The following is a 20,443-nucleotide window of genomic DNA, read 5'->3' as shown; positions in this document are numbered from 1 at the left end:
AATTTTATATTTTCTGGGACAAAATGGCTGCCTCTTGTCTTGGTTTCGGTGGTGGTCTAATATAAATATGTGGTGTGTTTTCGCCGTAAAACATTTAAAAAATCTGACATGCTGGGTAGATGAACAAGGTGTTTATCTTCCATTTGAGCTATTGGACTTGTTAATGTGTGGAGGTTAAATATTTCTAAGAATATTTTTGCGTTCCAGCTGAACGTGGGAGGGGTCGTTCTCAAAAGGGAACCCTCACCCGTCATCAGGTTAAACCCTTCCTGACTATTTTAGTAGTATCAGCTTCTATTCAGGGTCTTTGTCCGAGTCAGATTTTGGACGCCTCCCTTCCTTTTCCTTTGGTCTCAGCTCCCTTCCTCGCCTCGGCTAACCATATCCTAGCTGTATTTAGCCCCTCTGCCCGTTGTTTATCTGTCTTTTCTCCACTAACCCACTAACCCTATTTATTTGTTTAATCATTGATTAATAACCCCTCTGGCCTCCAAGGCACCCGGATCTATCAAGCTAGTTTTTTTTGATGGTGTGTATTCTCTCCTTCGTTTTCTCCTTTGTGGAAACATTGTCAATAGCTTTGACTGTTGAATCGGATATTAGGTCTTACCTATACAACTATAAGCCCAGGGGTCGTAAATCCCTAGTTAACATCTTATTTGCCGGTTGTGTCAGAGGGCTTTTAAAGACAATAATATTGTTAATCTCACGCCACTATTTTCTCGCCTAGAACCTCTTGTCTATAGATTTGGCTTTTATCCCATTCCTCTAGATTTTGGTTTCCCTCTCCTCCTCATTTGGACTTTATTTCAGTACTATTTGTTGAATCGGAACGATGGTCAATACTCCCACAATTCAATTGACCATTCAAGTTATCTTGTCCGCATAGAATTCCCTTCCTGTCTCCCCACGCCTAGTTAATATCATATTTGTACAAGATCACCGTCCTGTCCCCCAGCACCTATTTAATGATGGAATGAATTGTTTATTAATTTTTAGGGTGGATTGTTAGAATTATTATGAATAAATGAATAAACAATATACCCATTTAAAATAGAACTGTAACTAAGTAAACTTATACTCTGTTTTATTATATCTGATTAACAATATGAGTTCATAAGGTGGGATTGTGAGACACGGACAAGGAGTTATTAAAGGTAATGAACACCATTCCAACTAGGAAGAAACTAATGGGTTGTGGACTGTGTAAACACATAAGGTAGTTAACCTATGGTTGAACCTATGGAACTGTTTTCTGTTTTCTGTTAATTAGAACTGTCAGCTCAGTGGTGATCGATAATGTTGAGGGGTCAAAAGTTACCTGGGAGTGTGTTAGTAAGTTAGAATGAACTTTTCACCTCACTTTGTCCCTGTCGAGAGGAGGGGATTCTGTTAAAACAATGAAATGACGTCATGTTTTGTATATAAACTGTTGCTCGTGGTGAAGTGGCAGCGCGCTCCGTGTATAAATTCTGTTACCTATTATTGAAAAGACTGGTCTCCGTCTATTTTATGCAAACAAGAATCTTACAAATTCTTATAAAATAGATTAATTCAATTAATGAAAACACATTGGCATCATTAAATTACAGTAATAGTTTTACACAGTAATAATATATATCTGCCTCACTCTCAGTGAAATCAGTAGAACTGCTAGGTTTTACACAGTAATAATATATATCTGCCTCACTCTCAGAGAAATCAGTAATACTGCTAGGTTTTACACAGTAATAATATATATCTGCCTCACTCTCAGTGAAATCAGTAGTACTGCTAAGTTCTACACAGTAATAATATATATCTGTCTCACTCTCAGAGAAATCAGTAGTACTACTAGGTTTTACACAGTAATAATATATATCTGTCTCATTCTCAGTGAAATCAGTAGTACTGCTAGGTTTTACACAGTAATAATATATATCTGCCTCACTCTCAGAGATATCAGTAGAACTGCTAGGTTTTACACAGTAATAATATATATCTGCCTCACTCTCAGAGAAATCAGTAGTACTGCTAGGTTTTACACAGTAATAATATATATCTGCCTCACTCTCAGTGAAATCAGTAGTACTGCTAGGTTTTACACAGTAATAATATATATCTGCCTCACTCTCAGAGAAATCAGTAGTACTGCTAGGTTTTACACAGTAATACTATATATCTGCCTCACTCTCAAAGAAATCAGTAGTACTGCTAAGTTCTACACAGTAATAATATATATCTGCCTCACTCTCAGAGAAATCAGTAGTACTGCTAGGTTTTACACAGTCAAATGTAACAAATAAATATGTTTTTAGTAAAGAACTGTGGAAGTGGATGGCAATGGAATGGTGATGGAATGGTGATGGAATGGTGATGGAATGGTGATGGAATGGTAATGGAATGGTGATGGAATGGTGATGGAATGGTGATGGAATGGTAATGGAATGGTAATGGAATGGTGATGGAATGGTAATGGAATGGTGATGGAATGGTGATGGAATGGTGGTGGAATGGTGATGGAATGGTGATGGAATGGTGATGGAATGGTGATGGAATGGTAATGGAATGGTGATGGAATGGTAATGGAATGGTGATGGAATGGTGATGGAATGGTGGTGGAATGGTGGTGGAATGGTGATGGAATGGTGATGGAATGGTAATGGAATGGTGATGGAATGGTGATGGAATGGTGATGGAATGGTGATGGAATGGTGATGGAATGGTAATGGAATGGTGATGGAATGGTGATGGAATGGTGATGGAATGGTGATGAATGGTAGTGGAATGGTAGTGGAATGGTAGTGGAATGGTAGTGGAATGGTAAACAGAATGGTAGTGGAATGGTGATGGAATGGTGATGGAATGGTAGTGGAATGGTGATGGAATGGTGATGGAATGGTAATGGAATGGTGATGGAATGGTGATGGAATGGTAATGGAATGGTAATGGAATGGTGATGGAATGGTAATGGAATGGTAATGGAATGGTGATGGAATGGTAATGGAATGGTAATGGAATGGTGATGGAATGGTGATGGAATGGTGATGGAATGGTGGTGGAATGGTGATGGAATGGTGATGGAATGGTGGTGGAATGGTAATGGAATGGTAGTGGAATGGTAGTGGAATGGTAAACAGAATGGTAGTGGAATGGTAGTGGAATGGTAAACAGAATGGTAGTGGAATGGTAATGGAATGGTGATGGAATGGTAGTGGAATGGTGATGGAATGGTGATGGAATGGTGATGGAATGGTAATGGAATGGTGATGGAATGGTAATGGAATGGTAATGGAATGGTGATGGAATCGTAATGGAATGGTAATGGAATGGTGATGGAATGGTGATGGAATGGTGATGGAATGGTGGTGGAATGGTGATGGAATGGTGATGGAATGGTAGTGGAATCGTAAACAGAATGGTAGTGGAATGGTGATGGAATGGTAGTGGAATGGTAGTGGAATGGTAGTGGAATGGTAAACAGAATGGTAGTGGAATGGTGATGGAATGGTAGTGGAATGGTAGTGGAATGGTAGTGGAATCGTAAACAGAATGGTAGTGGAATGGTGATGGAATGGTAGTGGAATGGTAGTGGAATGGTAGTGGAATGGTAAACAGAATGGCTGTGGAAAGGTAGTTGAATGGTAAACAGAATGGTAGTGGAATGGTGATGGAATGGTAATAGTAGGTCACATACACATATTTAGCAGATGTTATTGCGGGTGTAGCGAAATGCTTGTGAAATGCTTCTCTGTAACTGCTAGATGGAGACTGACAGTATTGTAGAGATTTTCCTCTCTGTAACTGCTAGATGGAGACTGACAGTATTGTAGAGATGTTCCTCTCTGTAACTGCTAGATGGAATGGTGATGGAACACACACAGGTCAGGGAGGGTTTGAGAGGCAGGTTTATGGTTCCCCCTAGACTCTCAGGAGTTAACACACACACAGGTCAGGGAGGGTTTGAGAGGCAGGTTTATGGTTCCCCCTAGACTCTCAGGAGTTAACACACACACGGAGGGTTTGAGAGGCAGGTTTATGGTTCCCCCTAGACTCTCAGGAGTTAACACACACACGGAGGGTTTGAGAGGCAGGTGTATGGTTCCCCCTAGACTCTCAGGAGTTAACACACACACGGAGGGTTTGAGAGGCAGGTGTATGGTTCCCCCTAGACTCTCAGGAGTTAACACACACAGGTCAGGGAGGGTTTGAGAGGCAGGTTTATGGTTCCCCCTAGACTCTCAGGAGTTAACACACACAGGTCAGGGAGGGTTTGAGAGGCAGGTGTATGGTTCCCCCTAGACTCTCAGGAGTTAACACACACAGGTCAGGGAGGGTTTGAGAGGCAGGTTTATGGTTCCCCCTAGACTCTCAGGAGTTAACACACACAGGTCAGGGAGGGTTTGAGAGGCAGGTGTATGGTTCGCCCTAGACTCTCAGGAGTTAACACACACAGGTCAGGGAGGGTTTGAGAGGCAGGTTTATGGTTCCCCCTAGACTCTCAGGAGTTAACACACACACGGAGGGTTTGAGAGGCAGGTGTATGGTTCCCCCTAGACTCTCAGGAGTTAACACACACACGGAGGGTTTGAGAGGCAGGTGTATGGTTCCCCCTAGACTCTCAGGAGTTAACACACACAGGTCAGGGAGGGTTTGAGAGGCAGGTTTATGGTTCCCCCTAGACTCTCAGGAGTTAACACACACAGGTCAGGGAGGGTTTGAGAGGCAGGTGTATGGTTCCCCCTAGACTCTCAGGAGTTAACACACACAGGTCAGGGAGGGTTTGAGAGGCAGGTTTATGGTTCCCCCTAGACTCTCAGGAGTTAACACACACAGGTCAGGGAGGGTTTGAGAGGCAGGTGTATGGTTCGCCCTAGACTCTCAGGAGTTAACACACACAGGTCAGGGAGGGTTTGAGAGGCAGGTTTATGGTTCCCCCTAGACTCTCAGGAGTTAACACACACACGGAGGGTTTGAGAGGCAGGTGTATGGTTCCCCCTAGACTCTCAGGAGTTAACACACACACGGAGGGTTTGAGAGGCAGGTGTATGGTTCCCCCTAGACTCTCAGGAGTTAACACACACAGGTCAGGGAGGGTTTGAGAGGCAGGTTTATGGTTCCCCCTAGACTCTCAGGAGTTAACACACACAGGTCAGGGAGGGTTTGAGAGGCAGGTGTATGGTTCCCCCTAGACTCTCAGGAGTTAACACACACAGGTCAGGGAGGGTTTGAGAGGCAGGTTTATGGTTCCCCCTAGACTCTCAGGAGTTAACACACACAGGTCAGGGAGGGTTTGAGAGGCAGGTGTATGGTTCGCCCTAGACTCTCAGCTCTGGTTGTGGTTGATTGGTAGTGGTGTGGACAGCTTTGGGTTGTGAGGTGCTGACAACAGTCACCGACAGGGAATTCGTAACAGAGGTGTTTTCCAAAATCATTGTTAACCTTTTCAAGTAAAACTTTAACATCAAATTAAAACCAAGATGACTGCTTTAATGCATTACAATGTAAACAGCAGGCTATAGTCCTATTTCAATCATACTGAAATACATTTAACTTGTCCATTCCCTTTGTGTGATTATTCTGATGAAGGCTGAAACGTTAATCTGTTAACCTTGATTAAATAAAACAAATAATTTTCCAGGCCACACATCATCAAATATACTGAGACAAATTACAGACAGTAGCCTACAAGTAGCAAAACAGAAGTCAATTGATTGAACATGAAATGCACCCAATCCAGTACTCAACTGATAAACCATGTGATTCTTTGTTTAGCGGGGATCTTCTGTGTATAACGTGACGCAGGAGGGCAAATAAGCATCTAACGATGCATTTCCCTGCTCTATGCGTGGGCCGAGGCAGGAGGTACATTACAACTGTTTTCAGGTGCAACCTGAATAACCATGGCTTTCCCTGCTCTATGCCTGGGCCGAGGCAGGAGGTACATTACAACTGTTTTCAGGTGCAACCTGAATAACCATGGCTTTCCCTGCTCTATGCCTGGGCCGAGGCAGGAGGTACATTACAACTGTTTTCAGGTGCAACCTGAATAAACATGGCTTTCCCTGCTCTATGCGTGGGCTGAGGCAGGAGGTACATTACAACTGTTTTCAGGTGCAACCTGAATAAACATGGCTTTCCCTGCTCTATGCCTGGGCTGAGGCAGGAGGTACATTACAACTGTTTTCAGGTGCAACCTGAATAAACATGGCTTTCCCTGCTCTATGCGTGGGCTGAGGCAGGAGGTACATTACAACTGTTTTCAGGTGCAACCTGAATAACCATGGCTTTCCCTGCTCTATGCGTGGGCTGAGGCAGGAGGTACATTACAACTGTTTTCAGGTGCAACCTGAATAACCATGGCTTTCCCTGCTCTATGCCTGGGCTGAGGCAGGAGGTACATTACAACTGTTTTCAGGTGCAACCTGAATAAACATGGTTTTGGGAAAGAGATTTAACGATGCTCCTATGCAGGTTAACTTTGCCTTAATATGAGGTTGGGAAACTGGTCCCAGATCAGTTCACAGAACATTATATTATTTATTAAATGTGTTTATGTGACCTTTATTTAACTGGTCCCAGATCAGTTCACAGAACATGTATTATTTATTAAATGTGTTTATGTGACCTTCATTTAACTGGGTCAGTTAAGAACAAATTCTTCTTTACAATGACGTCCGACACCGGCCAAACCTGGACGACACTGGGCCAAACCTGGACGACGCTGGGCCAAACCTGGACAACGCTGGGCCAAACCTGGACGACGCTGGGCCAAACCTGAACGACGCTGGGCCAAACCTGGACGACACTGGGCCAAACCTGGACGACACTGGGCCAAACCTGGACGACGCCGGCCAAACCTGGACGACGCTGGGCCAAACCTGGACGACGCTGGGCCAAACCTGGACGACGCTGGGCCAAACCTGGACGACGCTGGGCCAAACCTGGACGACGCTGGGCCAAACCTGGACGACACTGGGCCAAACCTGGACGACGCTGGGCCAAACCTGGACGACGCTGGGCCAAACCAAGACGACGCTGGGCCAAACCTGGATGACGCTGGGCCAAACCTGGACAACGCTGGGCCAAACCTGGACGACGCTGGGCCAAACCTGGACGACACTGGGCCAAACCTGGACGATGCTGGGACAAATTGTGCGCTGCCCTGTGAGACTCCCAATCACAGCCGGATGTGATACAGCCTGGAATCAAACCAGGGTCTGTAGTGACACCTCTATCACTGTGATGCAGTGCCTTAGACCATTGTGATATAGCCTGGAATCAAACCAGGGTCTGTAGTGACACCTCTATCACTGTGATGCAGTGCCTTAGACCACTGTTATACAGCCTGGAATCAAACCAGGGTCTGTAGTGACACCTCTATCACTGTGATGCAGTGCCTTAGACCACTGTGATACAGCCTGGAATCAAACCAGGGTCTGTAGTGACACCTCTATCACTGTGATGCAGTGCCTTAGACCGCTGCGACCACTCAGAAGCCCATTATAGGCCCTACCAGTAGGTAGGAAGGTTCTTAACGATGAACTGAGCCTTAAGATGCTGTTGGGAAAACGGTCTCAGGTCAGTTCAAATAACGTTGCAGCAGGACAGAGCATGTAGCCTAGGCCTGATAACTGATCAGAGCTCAAACCTACTCTGACTATTGAATGTCTGATGACGACCTAACTTTCTGTTCCCCCCTCTTTCTTCAGCAAGCTTTGTTCTGCCTTTATCTAGGCTAGTAGTGATAGAGAGATGAGACCTGGGTTCTATCAGGTGGTATATATATATATAGTGGCAGTAGTAGTGGCTAGTAGTGATAGAGAGATGAGACCTGGGTTCTATCAGGTGGTATATATATATATAGTGGCAGTAGTAGTGGCTAGTAGTGATAGAGAGATGAGACCTGGGTTCTATCAGGTGGTCTATATATATATATACAGTGCCTTGCGAAAGTATTCGGCCCCCTTGAACTTTGTGACCTTTTGCCACATTTCTGGCTTCAAACATAAAGATATAAAACTGTATTTTTTTGTGAAGAATCAACAACAAGTGGGACACAATCATGAAGTGGAACGACATTTATTGGATATTTCAAACCTTTTTAACAAATCAAAAACTGAAAAATTGGGCGTGCAAAATTATTATTTGTTTGTCCAGTGTGTGTGTATGTGTGTGTGTGTTTGTTTGTCCAGTGTGTGTGTGTGTGTGTGTGTGTGTGTGTTTGTCCAGTGTGTGTGTGTGTGTGTGTCCAGTGTGTGTGTGTGTGTGTGTGTGTGTGTGTGTTTGTCCAGTGTGTGTGTGTGTTTGTGAGTCCAGTGTGTGTGCGTGTTTGTCCAGTGTGTGTGTTCAGTGTGTGTGTGTGTGTGTCCAGTGTCTGTGTGTGTGTTCAGTGTGTGTGTGTGTTCAGTGTGTGTGTGTGTGTGTGTCTAGCGTGTGTGTGTATCCATTGTGTGTGTGTGTGTGTGTGTGTGTGTGTGTATGTGTCCAGTGTGTGTGTCCAGACTGTGTGTGTGTGTGTGTCTGTGTCCAGTGTATGTATCCATTGTGTTTGTGTGTACCCATTGTGTGTGTCTGTGTCCAGTGTGTGTGTGTATCCATTGTGTGTGTGTGTGTCCAGTGTGTGTGTGTATGTGTCCAGTGTGTGTGTCCAGTGTGTGTGTGTCTGTGTGTCTGTGTCCAGTGTGTGTATCCATTGTCTTTGTGTGTATCCATTGTGTGTGTGTGTGTGTCCAGTGTGTGTGTGTATCCATTGTGTGTGTGTGTGTCCAGTGTGTGTGTGTGTGTCCAGTGTGTGTGTATGTGTCCAGTGTGTGTATCCATTGTGTTTGTGTGTGTGTCCAGTGTGTGTGTCTGTGTCCAGTGTGTGTATCCATTGTGTGTGTGTATCCATTGTGTGTGTGTCCAGAGTGTGTGTGTGTCTAGTGTGTGTGTGTCCAGTGTGTGTGTCTAGTGTGTGTCCAGTGTGTGTGTTTGTGTCTAGTGTGTGTGTGTGTGTCTAGTGTGTGTCTAGTGTGTGTGTGTGTCTAGTGTGTGTCCAGTGTGTGTGTCTAGTGTGTGTCCAGTATGTGTGTGTCTAGTGTGTGTGTGTGTGTCTAGTGTGTGTGTGTGTCCAGTGTGTGTGTGTATGTGTCCAGTGTGTGTGTCCAGTGTGTGTGTGTCTGTGTGTCTGTGTCCAGTGTGTGTATCCATTGTCTTTGTGTGTATCCATTGTGTGTGTGTGTGTGTCCAGTGTGTGTGTGTATCCATTGTGTGTGTGTCCAGAGTGTGTGTGTGTGTCTAGTGTGTGTCCAGTGTGTGTGTGTCTAGTGTGTGTCCAATGTGTGTGTGTCTAGTGTGTGTCCAATGTGTGTGTGTCTAGTGTGTGTCCAATGTGTGTGTGTCTAGTGTGTGTGTGTGTGTGTGTCTAGTGTGTGTGTGTGTGTGTGTGTCTAGTGTGTGTCCAGAGTGTGTGTGTGTCTAGTGTGTGTCCAGAGTGTACGTGTCTAGTGTGTGTCCAGTGTGTGTGTGTCTAGTGTGTGTGTGTGTGTCTTGTGTGTGTGTGTGTGTCTAGTGTGTGTCCAGAGTGTGTGTGTGTCTAGTGTGTGTCCAGAGTGTACGTGTCCAGTGTGTGTGTGTCTAGTGTGTGTGTGTGTGTGTCTAGTGTGTGTGTGTGTCTAGTGTGTGTCCAGTGTGTGTGTCTAGTGTGTGTCCAGTATGTGTGTGTCTAGTGTGTGTGTGTGTGTCTAGTGTGTGTGTGTGTGTCCAGTGTGTGTGTGTGTGTGTCCAGTGTGTGTGTGTGTGTGTCCAGTGTGTGTGTGCGTCTAGTGTGTATGTCCAGAGTGTGTGTGTGTGTCTAGTGTGTGTCCAGTGTGTGTGTGTCTAGTGTGTGTCCAATGTGTGTGTGTCTAGTGTGTGTGTGTGTGTGTGTCTAGTGTGTGTCCAGAGTGTGTGTGTGTCTAGTGTGTGTCCAGTGTGTGTGTGTCTAGTGTGTGTGTGTCTAGTGTGTGTCCAGTGTGTACGTGTCTAGTGTGTGTCCAGTGTGTGTGTGTCTAGTGTGTGTGTGTGTCTAGTGTGTGTCCAGTGTGTGTCCATTGTGTGTGTGTCTAGTGTGTGTCCAATGTGTATATGTCTAGTGTGTGTCCAGTGTGTGTGTGTCTAGTGTGTGTGTGTCTAGTGTGTGTCTAGTGTGTGTGTGTGTGTCTAGTGTGTGTCCAGTGTGTGTCCAGTGTGTGTGTGTCCAGTGTGTGTGTGTCCAGTGTGTGTGTGTCTAGTTTGTGTGTGTCTAGTGTGTGTGTGTCTAGTGTGTGTCCAGTGTGTGTGTGTCTAGTGTGTGTCCAATGTGTACATGTCTAGTGTGTGTCCAGTGTATGTGTGTCGTGTGTGTGTGTCCAGTGTGTCTAGTGTGTGTCTAGTGTGTGTCCAGTGTGTCTAGTGTGTGTCCAGTGTGTGTGTGTGTGTCTAGTGTGTGTGTGTGTGTCTAGTGTGTGTGTGTCTAGTGTGTGTGTGTCTAGTGTGTGTCCAGTGTGTGTGTGTCTAGTGTGTGTCCAGAGTGTGTGTGTGTGTGTAGTGTGTGTCCAGAGTGTGTGTGTGTCTAGTGTGTGTCCAGTGTGTGTCCAGTGTGTGTGTGTCTAGTGTGTGTCCAGTGTGTGTGTGTCTAGTGTGTGTCCAGTGTGTGTGTGTCTAGTGTGTGTCCAGTGTGTGTGTGTCTAGTGTGTGTCCAGTGTGTGTGTGTCTAGTGTGTGTGTGTCTAGTGTGTGTCCATTGTGTGTGTGTCTAGTGTGTGTGTGTCTAGTGTGTGTCCAGTGTGTGTGTGTGTGTCTAGTGTGTGTCTAGTGTGTGTCCAGTGTGTGTCTGTCTAGTGTGTGTCCAGTGTGTGTGTGTCTAGTGTGTGTGTGTCTAGTGTGTGTCCATTGTGTGTGTGTCTAGTGTGTGTCTAGTGTGTGTGTCTAGTGTGTGTCCATTGTGTGTGTGTCTAGTGTGTGTGTGTCTAGTGTGTGTCCAGTGTGTGTGTGTCTAGTGTGTGTGTGTCTAGTGTGTGTCCATTGTGTGTGTGTCTAGTGTGTGTCCATTGTGTGTGTGTCTAGTGTGTGTCAGGTTATTATTTCAGCGACACTGAGGAGTCATCACCCCAAACCCAAAACCCTGGATAGAGGGGCTCAGTGAATGTGGAGGTGAATGTGATCAGGTGGGTCAGTGTGTCAGAGGAGGCTCTATAGAAGGACAGAGTGCCGGCTGGCCAGTCCAGATACACTCCTACTCTGTGGGATCTGGAGGAGCGGACGTCTATGGTAGTGGGATTATTATTGTTCCTGGCAGTGTAACGGTTGTCAGAGCAGAACAGACTCCAGGACTTGTCATTGTATCCAAGCCAACAGTCTTTACCCCCTCCTCTTCCTCTCCTGCTGATTCCTTTATATGTCACTCCTATACCAGCCCCCATTATCCCACTCCACTCTACCTCCCAGTAACAGCGCCCAGTCAGACCCTCTCTACACAGCACCTGTTCACAGCCCTCAAATCTCTCTGGGTGATCAGGATACGGCTGCTCCTCTGTCCCACATGTCACCTTTCTGTTCTCCTCAGACAGAGAGAGGCGTCTGTTTACTGTGTTTGGGTCCAGTGTGAGATCACAGACATCTGATGGATGAAACCAGACACAATATTAGAAATCATCATCATTCACATTAGAATGTTAACTCACTTTCTACTAATTCATTTAATGTAGATGTTTCTAGGTATCAAAAGGAGAAGTTAAGGTAACTTGAGACTTGTTGAATGATCATATGTTATACTGTATGGTAATATAAAACACACTTATTCACATTAATTACACACACACACACACACACACACACACAGTCAAAGCAACTCTTTGTAAATGTTGGTGTCCCTGATTTCTGTTTCTGTAGAACTACAGCTGATATTTAATATGACCAAGTCATTAATGATGGTGATCTTTGACTTAACTTGAATTAAGACTCATTCTTAGTCATATTCTTCACAGCAGTCAACACTCACATTTTCTAAGTCCAGGTTTCATTCTGTCCTCTCCACCATGTTCCACACTGTAGCGGTAAGCAGAAGAACAGACAGTCATTGATTCAATAGCGTCAATTAACACACACACACATGCACAGTCAGCATATAACTTTGTCCAGGTGATGGTGTTGGTAAGAATGTTTGTCTTAACTAGCCTGATAAGTCAAACATGTCTGATATGAACATTGACATAAACCCTCTACATACTTGAGTTTCTCCAGTCTGCAGTGGGGATCCTCCAGTCCAGCAGAGAGCAGTTTGACTCCTGAGTCTCCTGGGTGATTGTAGCTCAGGTCCAGCTCTCTCAGGTGTGAGGGGTTTGACCTCAGAGCTGAGACCAGAGAAGCACAGCCTTCCTCTGTGACTAGACAGCCTGACAGCCTGCAAAGAGTCAAATCATATTAAAATCACACTGATATTCTTTGGTGGTGAAAATAGTGACAGTATATTTTTCAACATATTCAGAAACATCAGTGTCCTTAAAACCTGCCAAATCTATTCGTAAATTAATGTTTCATTATTATAAATTATCAAAGTAAAGTAGAGAGATGTAAAGATTTGATTAGACTGATTAGACTCTATATTAGATATATCTATTTTGACAGTGAAACTAACATTTTAAATGTGTCTCTATACTCCGACATTTTGGATTTCAGATCAAATGTTTCATATGAGGTGACAGTATATAATGTCACCTTTTATTTGAGGGTATTTTAATACATATCTGGTTCAACATTTAGAAAAATAAAAAGCACTTTATGTATCTAGTCCCCAATTTTAAGGAGTCATAAGTATTCTGACCAATTCACTTATAGTGTATTAAAGTAGTCAAAAGTTTAGTATTTGGTCCCAAACTCATAGCATTTTTAGTATGTTTTGGTTGTGGGTTGTGTTTTGGGGTTATGTTGTGGGTTGTGTTTTGGGGTTGTGTTGTGGGTTGTGTTTTGGGGTTGTGTTGTGGGTTGTGTTTTGGGGTTGTGTTGTGGGGTTGTGTTTTGGGGTTGTGTTGTGGGTTGTGTTTTGGGGTTGTGTTGTGGGTTGTGTTTTGGGGTTGTGTTGTGGGTTGTGTTTTGGGGTTGTGTTGTGGGTTGTGTTTTGGGGTTGTGTTGTGGGTTGTGTTTTGGGGTTGTGTTGTGGGTTGTGTTTTGGGGTTGTGTTGTGGGGTTGTGTTGTGGGGTTGTGTTTTGGGGTTGTGTTGTGGGGTTGTGTTGTGGGGTTGTGTTTTGGGGTTGTGTTGTGGGGTTGTGTTGTGGGGTTGTGTTGTGGGGTTGTGTTGTGGGGTTGTGTTGTGGTGTTGTGTTGTGGTGTTGTGTTGTGGTTTGTGTTTTGGGGTTGTGTTGTGGGTTGTGTTTTGGGGTTGTGTTGTGGGTTGTGTTTTGGGGTTGTGTTGTGGGTTATGTTTTGGGTTATGTTAGTATAGTAACTGAATGGTGGATGACTCATGTTACTTCTAAGTGAGTAGAGAACATGTTTCTAAAGACTACTAAATTAATCCTGATTATGTCTTGATTAAGACAAATCATGAATGAATCAAGAATAATAATGAGTGAGAAAGTTACAGCGGCTACAACAAAACATGCTAACCTCTCACCATTACCAATAACAGAGGCTACAACAAAACATGCTAACCTCTCACCATTACCAATAACAGACTACAACAAAACATGTTAACCTCTCACCATTACCAATAACAGAGGCTACAACAAAACATGCTAACCTCTCACCATTACCAGTAACAGAGACTACAACAAAACATGCTAACCTCTCACCATTACCAATAACAGAGGCTACAACAAAACATACTAACCTCTCACAATTAACAGAGGCTACAACAAAACATGCTAACCTCTCACCATTTGTTATGCGGTGAGTGAGGACCCAAAAGCGGTTTAACATAAACAGAGTTTCTTTAATAACGAAACACACGTAGGCTCAGATGGACAGGCAGATTCCGACAGGACAGGACAAGGTAAAGCAAACACGACGATAGTCTGGTTCTGGCATGAGAAACACAAACGATAATCTGACAAAGACAGAAACAGGAACAGAGAGAGATATAGAGACCTAATCAGAGGGAAAAAGGGAACAGGTGGGAAAAGGGGTGAACGAGGTAGTTAGAGAAGATGAGGAGCAGCTGGGGGAAGGAGAGGGAGAGAAGGTAACCTAATACGACCAGCAGAGGGAGACGGAGTGAAGAGAAAGGACAGGAACAAGACACAACATGACAATACATGACACCATTACCAATAACAGAGGCTACAACAAAACATGCTAACCTCTCACCATTACCAATAACAGAGGCTACAACAAAACATGCTAACCTCTCACCATTACCAATAACAGAGACTACAACAAAACATGCTAAACACTCACCATTACCAATAACAGAGACTACAACAAAACATACTAACCTCTCACCATTACCAATAACAGAGGATACAACAAAACATGCTAACCTCTCACCATTACCAATAACAGAGGCTACAACAAAACATGCTAACCTCTCACCATTACCAATAACAGAGGCTACAACAAAACATACTAACCTCTCACCATTACCAATAACAGAGACTACAACAAAACATGCTAACCTCTCACCATCAACCTAAAATTGTGGTTGTGTTTTGGGGTTATGTTGTGGGTTGTGTTTTGGGGTTATGTTGTGGGTTGTGTTTTGGGGTTATGTTGTGGGTTGTGTTTTGGGGTTATGTTGTGGGTTGTGTTTTGGGGTTATGTTGTGGGTTGTGTTTTGGGGTTATGTTGTGGGTTGTGTTTTGGGGTTGTGTTGTGGTTGTGTTTTGGGGTTGTGTTGTGGTTGTGTTTTGGGGTTGTGTTGTGGGTTGTGTTTTGGGGTTGTGGTTATGTTGTGGGTTGTGTTTTGGGTTTGTGTTGTGGTTGTGTTTTGGGGTTGTGTTGTGGTTGTGTTTTGGGGTTGTGTTGTGGGGTTGTGTTGTGGGTTGTGTTTTGGGGTTGTGTTGTGGGGTTGTGTTTTGGGGTTGTGTTGTGGGGTTGTGTTAGTATAGTAACTGAATGGTGGATGACTCATTTTACTTCTAAGTGAGTAGAGAACATGTTTCTAAAGACTACTAAATTAATCCTGATTATGTCTTGATTAAGACAAATCATGAATGAATCAAGAATAATAATGAGTGAGAAAGTTACAGCGGCTACAACAAAACATGCTAACCGCTCACCATTACCAATAACAGAGGCTACAACAAAACATGCTAACCTCTCACCATTACCAATAACAGAGGCTACAACAAAACATGCTAACCTCTCACCATTACCAATAACAGAGGCTACAACAAAACATGCTAACCTCTCACCATTACCAATAACAGAGACTACAACAACACATGCTAACCTCTCACCATTACCAATAACAGAGGCTACAACAAAACATGCTAACCTCTCACCATTACCAATAACGGAGGCTACAACAAAACATGCTAACCTCTCACCATTACCAATAACAGAGGCTACAACAAAACATGCTAACCTCTCACCTTTACCCTCAAATAAAAGGTGACATTCTGTTCTGTCTCCTAATATGAAACATTATATCTCAAATCCAAAATGCTTGAGCACCACATTTAAAACTGTAAGCTTCACTGTCCAAACACATATGGTGTGGACTATGTGTGTCTGGTAAACACATGTGTATCTGGTGAACGGTTATCACTTGTTGACCAACTACAGGAATACTGACCTCAGAGTCTCCAGTTTACAGTGGGGATTCCCCAGTCCAGCAGAGAGCAGCTTCACTCCTGAATCCTTCAGGTCATTGTTACTCAGATCCAGCTCTCTCAGGTGTGAGGGGTTTGACCTCAGAGCTGAGACCAGAGAAGCACAGCCTTCCTCTGTGACTCCACAGCCTGACAGCCTGACAAAGAGATCATCATGACTTCACAAAAACACTGTTAATTTAACACCAATTAGTGTAGAAGGACAATGGTAGATGTATTTGGTTTATTCTCTCAAACAACATATAGATTCATCCTCTGCCTTCTAGAATCGTATGGTCATATTGTTATACTAATGTGAAATCAATGAATTTATTGAATATGTTTTTCAATATAATTTTATTTACATATTATAATACATATTGTTCTCTAAACTGAATATTTCTTCCTGGTGATTAGTTCTTAAATGTCATTTTATTTACTCACAGAACAGCTCTGGAGGCTTTGACCACTGGCAGCAGCCTCAGAAGACCTTCCTCTGATCTGGAGTATTTCTTCAGGTCAAACACATCCAGCTCCTTTTCTGAAGTCAGCAACACAAAGACCAGAGCTGACCACTGTGCAGGTGACAGGTTGGGTTTTGAGAGACTTCCTGAGCTCAGGTATCTTTGGATCTCCTCCACTAGAGAATGGTCATTCAGTTCATTCAGACAGTGGAACAGATTGATGCTCCTCTCTGGAGAGAGATCCTCCCCGATCTTCTCCTTGATGTACTTGACTGTTTCTTCATGGCTCTGTGAGCTGCTTCTTGTCTTTGTCAGTAGACCTCGTAAGTGCTTCTGATTGGACTCCAGTGAGAGGCCCAGAAGGAAGCGGAGGAAAAGGTCCAGGTTTCCCGTCTCACTTTGTAAGGCTTGATCCACAGCACTCTTGTAGACAGTAACTTTAGGCTTGTCGTTTGTTTGCAGTTTGTCCATTAGATTCTCATTGTTGTTGATGAATGAGAGGAACACATATACAGCAGCCAGAAACTCCTGAATGCTCAGATGTACGAAGCAGTACACCTTGTCCTGGTACAGCACACATTCCTCTTTAAAGAGCTGTGTGCACAATCCTGAGTACACTGAGGCTTCATTGACATCAATGCCAGCCTCTTTCAGGTCTTCTTCATAGAAAATCAGATTGCCTTTCACAAGCTGTTGAAAAGCCAGTTTTCCCAGTGACAGAATGCTCTCTTTATTCCAGTGTGGACCTGTCTCTTCTTTCCCAAGATACTTTTCATTCTTCTGTTTGGTATGAAACTCCACAAGGTGTGTGTACATCTCAGTCAGAGTCTTGGGCATCTCTTCTCTCTTATGTTTCAGCATGTGTTCAAGGACTGTTGCAGAAATCCAACAGAAGACTGGAATGTGGCACATGATGTGGAGGCTCCTTGATGTCTTTATGTGTGAGATGATTCTGCTGGCCAGGTCCTCATCACTGAATCTCTTCCTGAAGTACTCCTCCTTCTGTGGGTCACTGAACCCTCGTACCTCGGTCACCTGGTCAACACACCCTGAAGGGATCTTATTGGCTGCTGCTGGTCGGGTAGTTATCCAGAGGAGAGCAGAGGGAAGCAGATTTCCCTTGATGAGATTTGTCAGCAGAACATCCACTGAGGTTGACTCTGTGACGTCCCAACAGATCTTGTTCTTCTGGAAGTCTAGGGGCAGTCGGCACTCATCCAGACCATCAAAGATGAACAGAACTTTGTACTTGTTGTAGATGGAGATTCTTGATTGTTTGGTTTCCACTGAGAAGTGATTGAGAAGTTCAATGAAAGTGTGTTTGTCCGCTTTCATCAAATTCAGCTCCCGAAAAGGGAATGAAAATACAAATTGGACATCCTGATTTGCTTTTCCTTCAGCCCAGTCCAGAATGAACTTCTGCACAGAGACTGTTTTTCCAATGCCAGCGACTCCCTTTGTCAGCACAGTTCTGATACGTTTGTCTTGTCCAGTTAAGGGTTTGAAGATGTCGTTACATTTGATTGCAGTCTCTGGTCTTGCTTGTTTCCTGGTTGTTGTCTCAATCTGTCTCAGCTCATGTTCATTATTGACCTCTCCTGTTCCACCCTCTGTGATGTAGAGCTCTGTGTAGATCTTATTGAGAAGTGTTGGGTTTCCTTGTTTAGCGATCCCCTCAAATACACATTGAAACTTCTTCTTTAGATTAGATTTGAGTTCACGTTGGCAAATCACAGCAAGCTCATCTGAATCTAGAAATAACACAGAGGATATTAATATTACATCTGTTTTAATGCCTACAGTATTGAAGGACTGTTATAAAGTTTTACATTATAATAATGTATTCTTTTAACTGACTGTATAAATGTGTAAATGTTTTCATAATGCATTACAGACTGGTGTGACTGATTATATTATTATTGGTATTATTGATGGTATTATTAATGTTCTCTCTCTCTCTAAATGAATCACCACAACACATCCCTGCTGCTACTTGATGAGGTCACTAGGTGTTGTGTTAATTCTGCTACAATATCATTGAGTGACACAGCTACTTTAGCTGTACTTTAGCTACAGCTTTTAAATGTTATAAAACACCATTCAACATGAGGCAGACAGATCTTACATTTCTCCAGTGTGTCAGCAAGCTCCTTCTGGTTCATTTTCCTCAGGACGTGCAGTGTGATCTTCAGAGCCCCCTCTCTGGCACTGCTCTCCTGCTTCTCATCTTCAGGGTCCACCACTTCCTTTTCATGCTTCTGACTCTCAAAGCCTTCTGGGAGTTCTGGACTAAGAATCCTCTTGAACATCTTCAGCTCGTTCTTCACAAATGTCATAATATTCTCTTCAAGCATCTGAAATAAATAAAGTAACTAAGTTAAGCAAGAGAATAAATGCTTTCTCATTAACACATTAATGTATGATTGACAGAGCAACTTTACTTGAGGTAAACAAAAACAAATGTACATAACAGGACCACATACACTGAATATGGAGGCCAGGTCTGTTTGATGACTCTGGGAAGACTGACCACTGAGAATCTCTGACTCTGATCTCTCCTGTTGGTTTCTGTGGACAAAACATGAGATTACATCTCCTCATCCAGGGAGTACACACACACACACACACACACACACACACACACACACACACACACACACACACAAGCACACACACTGAGGGAATGTTGTGTTTGTTTAATATTGTTTTACGACTATGAAAATGGGCAAAATGATTAGCCTATGAATTATGAAAACAACAACAATAAATGGGAAAATGGGAGAAAGAAATGACTAGAGACAGTGTTGTTTAACTCACTGACCAGGACCCATGAGTTCTTCTTACCTTTGTTCAGTAGAAAAGTCTCCCTCTCTAAAGTATATAGTTTCACCCATAGACTTGTCACTCTTCATGGACACACAGCTGGAAACAGGGGAGGCTGGTCTCTCCTGCTGGATTGGTCTTCAAAAAAAGCAAATTGAACAATAAACTTCGGTGTTTCAACACTGTAACAAACTCCGCCGTTATTCCCCAAGATCACCTCAGTCCAATCTGCGCGTAACCGGCTTGGCGCCACACCGAACGGGGACGCGGACATGATCAGTGCAACACAATCAACTAAACCCAGTCTTTACAGTGGGTTACATTAGTAATATTCATTTTTTATTATTATGTAAAACAAACATTCTACGTTTTTTTTTATAACAATATGTTGAGATCTGGGTCCATATCGCCAAAGTGTCTCAGAGGAGAAAATTGGTCGTATAAGTGCTGAGAATAAAGACATTTTACACTTATGGGTCTAAATTAAAGCTATGCATGAAGTCTCTAGTCCCACCTAGTCGGCAGATATTTAGGACACCTCGTGAGCTGTCCTAAGTAGTTAAGAGTTAACAGCAGGTGTCCTAAGTAGTTAAGAGTTAACAGCAGGTGTCCTAAGTAGTTAAGAGTTAACAGCAGGTGTCCTAAGTAGTTAAGAGTTAACAGCAGGTGTCCTAAGTAGTTAAGAGTTAACAGCAGGTGTCTTGATAATACTATAAAATAATGCAATGAGTCAGTGGTTCCTGCACCACATGTAATTGCTTTGAGTAGTTAAAATAATGTTTTGATATTTGATATGATCAATACATGAATAATATATGTCTTGTGCTTTTGGCAATGATTTATGTGTAATAATTTTGACTACAAGTGATACCATGTATGTCTGCATAGCATTTTGTCTTCATTTTGGCAGATTAACTCATGCTTATTCCCCAAGATTAACTCAGGTTTTCACCCAGTGGCTAAGGAGTTGGAGCTGTGGCCTAAAGGTGGCTGGTTCGAATCCAGGTGGAAAATGTGCTCTAACCTGCTCCACCTTTCCCACGCCAATTGCTGGACTTTCACATAGAGGTTACTTGGTCACCCAGTTCAAACCACATTTGAAAAAATAAAACACGTGGCTTGTTGATCAAGTGTTCTGCCTTACAATAATAAATATAATAAAATAACAAAACAAAAACACTAAAATGCTGAGACAGGTTTTGATGAACAAAATAATCTAAATGCTATTTAGTACTATAATGGTATTTACTAACATAATATTATTACTAAAACAGTTTCTAAAATAATTAGGGTTCAGGTTAATGCTAAATAGGTAATACGTAGGGTTAGATGCTGATGTAAAAAGGGCTTTATAAATACATTTGATTGATTGTGAGGTTTAGGGATTTAAAGGTAAAAAACAGTATGGGTTTATAGGTCTCTTGCTCC

The 20,443-nt window shown here is 43.2% G+C and overlaps 5 protein-coding genes across 5 annotated transcripts in view; 1 reads left to right on the top strand and 4 right to left on the bottom strand.

The window, feature by feature from the left end:
- Positions 1-20,443, top strand: part of LOC118937847 (NLR family CARD domain-containing protein 3-like) — a 527,060-nt gene that overhangs the window by 163,624 nt on the left and 342,993 nt on the right. The window lies entirely within an intron of this gene.
- LOC118937840 (NLR family CARD domain-containing protein 3-like) overlaps positions 1-20,443 on the bottom strand; it is a 201,525-nt gene that overhangs the window by 119,412 nt on the left and 61,670 nt on the right. The gene's annotated exons all lie outside the window — the stretch shown is intronic.
- The window catches only part of LOC118937868 (stonustoxin subunit beta-like), a 397,513-nt gene that overhangs the window by 373,474 nt on the left and 3,596 nt on the right, over positions 1-20,443 (bottom strand). The window lies entirely within an intron of this gene.
- LOC149979035 (stonustoxin subunit beta-like) lies at positions 10,923-12,075 on the bottom strand. Its single transcript, XM_090197905.1, has 2 exons — positions 11,980-12,075; positions 10,923-11,598 (listed from the first exon to the last, which is right to left on the bottom strand). Exons 1-2 carry the CDS (start codon positions 12,056-12,058, stop codon positions 11,060-11,062), a joined length of 618 nt encoding a protein of 205 aa, XP_090054031.1. The 5' UTR covers positions 12,059-12,075; the 3' UTR covers positions 10,923-11,059.
- LOC110510646 (NLR family CARD domain-containing protein 3-like) lies at positions 15,697-19,257 on the bottom strand. The gene is made up of 5 exons (XM_090197871.1): positions 19,037-19,257; positions 18,676-18,760; positions 18,318-18,546; positions 16,173-17,943; positions 15,697-15,886 (listed from the first exon to the last, which is right to left on the bottom strand). The coding sequence occupies exons 1-5, from the start codon at positions 19,102-19,104 to the stop codon at positions 15,697-15,699; spliced, it is 2,343 nt and encodes a 780-aa protein (XP_090053997.1). The 5' UTR covers positions 19,105-19,257.

Source organism: Oncorhynchus mykiss, chromosome 13 (assembly GCF_057628025.1).
Source record: "Oncorhynchus mykiss isolate SJ-2025 chromosome 13, ASM5762802v1, whole genome shotgun sequence".
Lineage (NCBI taxonomy): Eukaryota > Metazoa > Chordata > Actinopteri > Salmoniformes > Salmonidae > Oncorhynchus > Oncorhynchus mykiss.
Note: the sequence above shows the minus strand (reverse complement) of the source record. Positions and strands in the feature narration are given on the sequence as shown.

Excerpts from the sequence above, each read along its gene's own strand:
- LOC110510646 (XM_090197871.1), bottom strand. The coding sequence starts at position 19,104 with ATGAAGAGTGACAAGTCTATGGGTGAAACTATATACTTTAGAGAGGGA. Across the intron at positions 18,761-19,036 it reads GACTTTTCTACTGAACAAAG|AAACCAACAGGAGAGATCAG; the intron begins GTAAGAAGAACT and ends TTTTGTCCACAG. Across the intron at positions 15,887-16,172 it reads AAAGCCTCCAGAGCTGTTCT|GCTGTCAGGCTGTGGAGTCA; the intron begins GTGAGTAAATAA and ends TCTCTTTGTCAG.
- LOC149979035 (XM_090197905.1), bottom strand. The coding sequence starts at position 12,058 with ATGACTGTCTGTTCTTCTGCTTACCGCTACAGTGTGGAACATGGTGGA. Across the intron at positions 11,599-11,979 it reads GAAACCTGGACTTAGAAAAT|ATGTCTGTGATCTCACACTG; the intron begins GTGAGTGTTGAC and ends TTCATCCATCAG.